At 39.1% G+C, this 7,232-nt stretch overlaps 2 protein-coding genes across 2 annotated transcripts in view; one reads left to right on the top strand and one right to left on the bottom strand.

The window, feature by feature from the left end:
- The window catches only part of LOC119413748, an 880,117-nt gene that overhangs the window by 5,682 nt on the left and 867,203 nt on the right, over window positions 1-7,232 (bottom strand). The window lies entirely within an intron of this gene.
- Window positions 1-7,232, top strand: part of kif11 (kinesin family member 11) — a 56,815-nt gene that overhangs the window by 464 nt on the left and 49,119 nt on the right. The window contains 5 exon segments of the mRNA XM_037674288.1: window positions 334-476; window positions 2,019-2,204; window positions 2,272-2,396; window positions 2,480-2,570; window positions 6,496-6,641. Coding sequence (XP_037530216.1) covers window positions 334-476; window positions 2,019-2,204; window positions 2,272-2,396; window positions 2,480-2,570; window positions 6,496-6,641 — 691 coding nt within the window.

The following is a 7,232-nucleotide window of genomic DNA, read 5'->3' as shown; positions in this document are numbered from 1 at the left end:
CCTGTTGTTCTGTCTGTACAGCACTTTGGTTGGCCTTGTAGCTGTTTTAAGTGCTCTATAAATAAAATGGTATGGTATTTGTCTTGGGGGCTAGCGATCAGTGACTACTGTATTTTTTTTAATCAGCTGTGTTACAGACACTGTTCAGAATTTTTTTTTTTTACTGTATTTGTGTGTTACCAGTACGTATTTAATTAGAAGTTTTTAAAAAATCTTTCTGTGCAAATGTCTCATGTTACAACTTGAACACCTGCGTCTTATAGACAAGTGCGACCTATTAATATAAAATTTTAATTTTTCGTTTTGAATTTAGCGGTTACTGCTTATATTCAGGTGCACTCAATAATCCAGAAGTTACAGTATTTATTGTTAAAACCTTTTTCCTTTCTGTTTAAAGTTATGGTCAGACTGGAACAGGAAAAACCTTCACCATGGAAGGAGAGAGGAGTCTAGACGAGCAGTTTACCTGGGAGGAAGTGAGTTCAGTCCGTTACTGTCTGCCATTGAAGGCAGGTGATCATGTTTTCACCTGCTTGTGTTTTACACACGAGTGCATTTCTGTTTGTTGGCAAAATGTTTCAAGAACAACTTGACTGAATTTGTATGAAACTCTGTAAGTAAGCACAACAAAGGTTCAATCATGTCATCTGGATCAGTTTCTTTAAGTGAGAAACATTTCATCCTCCATCCAGAGGACTTCCTCAGTCTGCAGCCTGCCAATCAAATCTGTCCCATAGGTAGCCTTCACCGCTGTGTTTCAAGACAACCTCCTGTTGGAATCTCAGAAGTAGACTTTTAACAATAGGCTGTTTCTGTGAGTAGCAAGTTGGTCATCTGGCCTACAACTTTTGTATGTACATGTACATAAAAATGTTTCATCATACATCATGTTTGTACATGATGATTGATTGTTTTGGATGGGTGTGTTTTGCATGTGTTAAAAGTCTACATCTGACATTCCAACAAGAGTTTGGTTGAAACACAGCATTAGCTATGTTTACATGGACATGTAATCAAATTAAACGGCCATTCGGAATAAAAATGCGTCCTGTAAACGCCCCATTCGGATTATTCTTTGTTGATTCAGCTCGATCCGAAATAAGTTGTGATCAGAATGAGACGGGTGGTTTATGCCGATTCATAATCTGAACACTGCATGTAAACACTTAATCTGATCATTTTATTCTGATTGTGGAAAACTGACCTGACTGTGCATGTGCGACCTGTCAACCTCATGCATTTCCACCAGGCTAGATGCTAATAATATTAGCATGTTCGGGAAGCACTACAGGTTGGTGAGTGACACTACATTTCTACTAGATCTTTGAAATAGCCCAAAATAATCTGTATTACCTGTAGCTCAGTCAGGGAGTGCAGTAACGTCTCCGTTATTAAAACTTGACGCGGGTCCATTTTGGGCGCTCAAATTTTAATTTTAATTTTTATTTTTTATGTTCGTCCTGGAAGTAGAACTTCTTCTGTGTTTTTTTTTTTTTTTTTTAAAGGAGAGTTTACCACTCTGCCCATGTCAGTACTTCTATTCAGAATAAAAGTCCGCTGCATGTAAACGCTCGTCGTGAACGGATTGTGCCATGTAAACGATACATTAAAATTATTTGCCGGTAATCTGAAAACGTTTCAGTCCGGTCAAAGAATTTTGCACATGTAAAAACAGTTAGTGAAGACTACCAATGGGACAGATCTGGTTGACAGGCCGTAGACTGAGGAAGTCCTCTGGATGGGGGATGAAATGTTTCTCACTTACAGAAACTGGTCCGGATGACATCATTTAACCTTTTTTGTTATCTACCTAAATGATTGAGCTTGCAACCCCCTTTTTTATTTATTTAAAAATTTTTTCTGTAAGTAAGAATTTGATCGATATCAACAACTATTTAACTTTTGGAGTTTGCCCAATTAAAGATGACTGCTGCAGCTGATCAGTCTTGGTCAGCACAAAATGGCTATAGCTCTGTCTATAGGATTTAATTGAACTTCTTGTGTTCTGCGTCTTTAAGGACCCACTGGCTGGCATCATCCCTCGAACTCTACACCAGATCTTTGAGAAGCTTACTGACAATGGCACGGAGTTCTCTGTCAAAGTCTCCCTGTTGGAGATCTACAACGAGGAGCTGTTCGATCTACTCAGCCCCACCGAGGACGTCAGTGAACGACTGCAACTGTTTGACGACCCCAGAAACAAGGTTTGCACCAGATGGCTAAAACAAATATCTGTATGTTATTTTTCTCACGTGTGCGTTTGTGTTGCAGCGAGGCGTGCTAGTCAGGGGTCTGGAGGAAGTGGTGGTCCACAACAAAAACGAAGTGTATCAGATCTTAGAGCGAGGATCAGCAAGGAGGAGGACAGCCTCCACTCTCATGAACTCCTACTCCAGGTATAAAATAAGCCTACGTCACTCCAATGACTAAAACTAGATTGTTGTAGATTTAAATGTTGCATTTATGTTTTTCTATGCAGCCGCTCCCACTCTGTGTTCTCTGTAACAATCCACATGAAGGAGATCACTCTGGATGGAGAGGAGTTGGTCAAGATCGGAAAACTCAATCTGGTAAATGCCCCATTTCTATTTTTTTTTTTTTTTTACAAAATAACAAATTTATCTAACATGGTTAAGTCATTCTTCTTTGTTGAAACATTTAGTCTTTTATCCAAAAGACTTGTTTAGTCTGAGGTTTGCTCAGACTAGGGTTGGACGATATGGCCAAAACTTATCACGATGTATTTGTTAATTTCGGTTGGTAACGATAATCGATATTAACAATTTAAAAGCCTCAGAAAAGCTGTACAAATAAATTAATGTTCACCTTTTATTTGTATTTAGCCTTCAAAGAAATTTGAAATTGCCATCAAATAAACATAAAACTCTCAACTTTGTCAATATTACATTAGTTTGAACTTTAAATAACAACATAACCCTAACCCATGCAGCAAACGTTTCTCTTTTGATGCAGATGTTTCAGGGACACGTTGACTCAGACTTTTATTGTGATTCATCTTCTTACACTCAGCATATTCTATCGAGTGGAAAAGTTAGATGTGCTCCCACCGCTAGCTGGAACGACTCTCCGGCACATTTTGCAAAACATTAGCCGAACCACTTCCACACAGCCGAATTAGTCTGTCCTCTTATCAGTTATGTCATCCGCTCTCTTTTGGCTTGTGAAAGCTTCTACAGTCACATTCTGACCGTCATGGGCACTCATTTTGAAGAGGAAACTTACAGCATGTTGGAGATTAGCCTAGCCTGCTACCGCTGATTCCTTTGAGCTGTGGTGTACAGTAGTCTCTTGCTACATCGCGGTTCGTTTATCGTGGATGTGCTCTATCGCAGTTTTTCAAAATAAGATTGGACATGACACACAATTGGCTGATTGATGGATGAGCCACACGATCAGATGGAATTGTTATTTAAAATATTTTTAATTGAGTACCTCCTGCACCTTTGTGCAGCCCACACTGCTGCAGGATAATCAGCTGATCAGAGTTTCAGCGTGCAAAGCGGAGAAGTGGGCGTGGCCAAGAGCGCTTGCAGGTTGCAGAGGAGGCAGAGAGCTGAAATCATGACATTCTGTTCTTTTTTTAGAGCATTTAGAATTTAGAAACATAACTTCAACTTCATCAAATAAGTCGCGTTACCAACACATGCAACTAGTTTATAACACATATATTATGGCAAGCCGTTATATCCATTAATAGCTAAAAGTGGCTATTTGTGTCTAATAATGGATATTAAGGCTTGCCATAACTACACGTTGACCCCGTCTGTGGGCGTAACCACATATGTGATTTTCCTGGTGGCTGCAAGTTGCAGCACTGGCTGTAACGTTACGTGTGGTTGAAACTAGGGATGCACCGATCCACTTTTCTTTTTACTTCCGCTTCCGATACCTAAATCTGGATATTGGCCGATACTGATCCGGTTACAATATCATGATCATCATTGATTTTATATGAGGCTGTAATAATCTCCTCTCAAGTACATTTTGTACAAATACATGCATGCATGTCCAAAAAGGCAACTTGAAGAAAGTTTTATTAATGTTGGATAAGTTTTAAAGTTAGAATTAAATTCTGCTAACACAAAACATGTTTTGTTTTTTATTCCTAGCTTTAAAGTGGATATTAAAGTGATTAATTTAAGTAATTGTTTAAAGTTATTATTTTTTTAAATAAGGGGCAGATATAAGAATTTTTTTCTTCTTTCTGCACTCTTTTCATTCAATGTTTTCTTTTTGACGAATTTGTTGTTTGTTTTTTTCTTTTAAATGAATGAATAAATGAATTAAATAAAAAATATATAGATAAGCTACATTATAAAGCGATGTAAAATAGTAAAAATAGGAACATGTCTGTTGGTTTATGCCATGAAATAAATAATTAAATATATATGTATATATTTATATACAATTTTCTTGTAATTTTCAAATCATGTTTTTTTTTTTAATGTCCATCATAAAACTAACTTTACTGCGGTTTAATGTGGCGCTATGGCTCTGCAGACATTGCACGTTGCTGTCTTGTTTTGTGGTGTTTAGTGTAAAATACTTCCACACAGCGGACATGTTTAGATGAAAAGTTTGTTAGCTGTTAGCTACAGTGCTGCTAACTCAGTCCTCACGTTGTAGCTGGCTGCAAACTATGAACTGGATTTCCTGAATGTGAGGCGGGTCTTATTACTCTGGGTTCATGAGACACGCCGCCGTTCAGGAAATCCATTCCATAGTTTGAAGCCAACTTGCATCATGGATCAGAAATCTCTGCAGGTTGGATCGGAAAAATCCAATACGTAAATTATGCTGGTATCGGAGGCCGATACTGGATCGGATCGGCCCCATCCCTAGTTGAAACCACATGAAACGTTACAGCCAATTACCAAAACTTAACACCAAAAGAGGAAGGATATTTTGATACATATACTGACCGAACTGCTTCGGTCTGTACCATAAAAGAACCCAAGTTCGGTACTCGGCTCTACGCGTGCTGCATCTGAAAACTTTATTTGAATTATAAAGCTGAGCTAAGCTAGATGGATAGACGGATATGTCTTTGTTGACTACTGGTGAAGATTCTCAGTAATCCAGAACATGGTAAATTCAAAAACCTTCTAGCCAAAACCTCCACCTCACAGATAAGGGACACTGTTTTGAGGACCAAAATGTGCACATTTTGGACTGAGAACACAGATGGTTTGAGAGGGGGGTGAAGGAAGCAATTTATATAAAAAAAGAAAAACCATCTCTTAACAGAGGAGGGGGTCTCAGATTTCAACTTTCAAAACCTTATAATGCAGCTTTAGGACAGATTCCCAGCTGTTTTTCACACCTGATGGGACCAGAGGGGCCACATCTGTTTAGATTAACAAAGACCTTAACAAACACCTACTGTGAAGGTGTGAGATGTGATTTGTCAATCTACATGCATGTGTATCTTATCTCAGCCTTATAACCTGAACCCCTCACTCACTGCTCTTTGAACTGAGAAAGCTCCTCGGATGAGGAGCAAAACGTCTTCCGTTACAAATAAAGTCCAGTTGTTTTTGTATTGAACGTTTTTGTCTTTGACTCACAGTGGGAGCCGCTGTAAATTCTGATAGGTGTGAAAATGACGGTAGCTGCTACAAAGCAGAGGTTTGGTGTTCTCCAGGAAATTAACTGGTTTAGAGTGGCAAGGTAGGAATTTGTCTTCTCATTAAAAAACATGAAGACGGATATCCAGTTTAGGGTGATTTATTTGCTGTGTTTCTTCTGGTATTTACACAAAGCAGTAACCAGTAAAGCTCAAACTGCAAGGCCCCGTCCGTGTCGGGAGAGAAACAAACTCCGACCGACACACGCTGCTCTGCACTTTCCACAGAGTGGTTGTTCAGTAGTGTCGGATCAGTCATGGTGCGTTCAAGAGCATAGGAACTATGAAATTCAGAAAGAAACAAGCTGTAAAAACAACAAAAAAAAAACCCAAAAAACGAGTTCAGTAAAAAAGCAAACTACACAACAATGAGGGCTTTCTAACATTGTTATTAAAGGTTGAGTGAATATACTTCATTAGAATAAGACTTTTTAAAGAGCAGGTCAGCCTTTCATTGTGTTTGCTCTGTATGTGTTCTGTTTAAATTGTACGTGTGCAGCTGTGTTTTTGGTTTTGTTATGCAGGAAAAAAATATATTTTTGAGACATTTATTTTGTACTGTTACAGCTGTTTGTTAAAAAGGTGCCTTTGTGACACTTGGGACAAAGCTTTGACTCATAATATATATTTTTATTACTTTATGGAAAAAAAATATTGAGCTGTATATTGTACATTGCCATTTAAAATGTTGAGATGTTAATTTTAGTCCATATTGCCCAGCCCTAGCCTACGTCATTGAGCATGCATCAGGACATAACAAATGCAGTTGTTTTAAAATTAGTTTAGGCTTAAGTGTTTTTTTAAAAATGTTTAACAACATTTAAAAAAAGGAATCTTTTGCTTTCAAGGTGGATCTGGCTGGAAGTGAAAACATTGGACGTTCAGGTGCTGTGGACAAACGAGCTCGTGAGGCGGGAAACATCAACCAGTCTCTGCTGACGCTGGGCCGCGTGATCACAGCTCTGGTGGAGAAGAGACCTCATGTCCCGTACAGGTTAGTCTGCAGGAAACAAGACTTCATGTCCCGTACAGGTTAGTCTGCATGAAACGAGACTTCATGTCTCATACAGGTTAGTCTGCATGAAATGAGACTTCATGTCCTGTACAGGTTAGTCTGCAGGAAACGAGATTTCATGTCCTGTACAGGTTAGTCTGCATGAAACGAGACCTCATGTCTCGTACAGGTTAGTCTGCAGGAAACGAGACTTCATGTCTCGTACAGGTTAGTCTGCATGAAACGAGACTTCATGTCCCGTGCAGGTTAGTCTGCATGAAACGAGACTTCATGTCTCGTACAGGTTAGTCTGCATGAAACGAGACTTCATGTCCCGTACAGGTTAGTCTGCATGAAACGAGACTTCATGTCCTGTACAGGTTAGTCTGCAGGAAACGAGACTTCATGTCCTGTACAGGTTAGTCTGCATGAAACAAGACTTCATGTACCGTACAGGTTAGTCTGCATGAAACAAGACTTCATGTCTCGTACAGGTTAGTCTGCATGAAACGAGACTTCATGTCCCGTACAGGTTAGTCTGCATGAAACGAGACTTCATGTCCTGTACAGGTTAGTCTGCAGGAAACGAGA

Source organism: Nematolebias whitei, chromosome 1 (assembly GCF_014905685.2).
Source record: "Nematolebias whitei isolate Nwh7 chromosome 1, NemWhi1, whole genome shotgun sequence".
Classification (NCBI taxonomy): Eukaryota; Metazoa; Chordata; class Actinopteri; order Cyprinodontiformes; family Rivulidae; genus Nematolebias; species Nematolebias whitei.
Note: the sequence above shows the minus strand (reverse complement) of the source record. Positions and strands in the feature narration are given on the sequence as shown.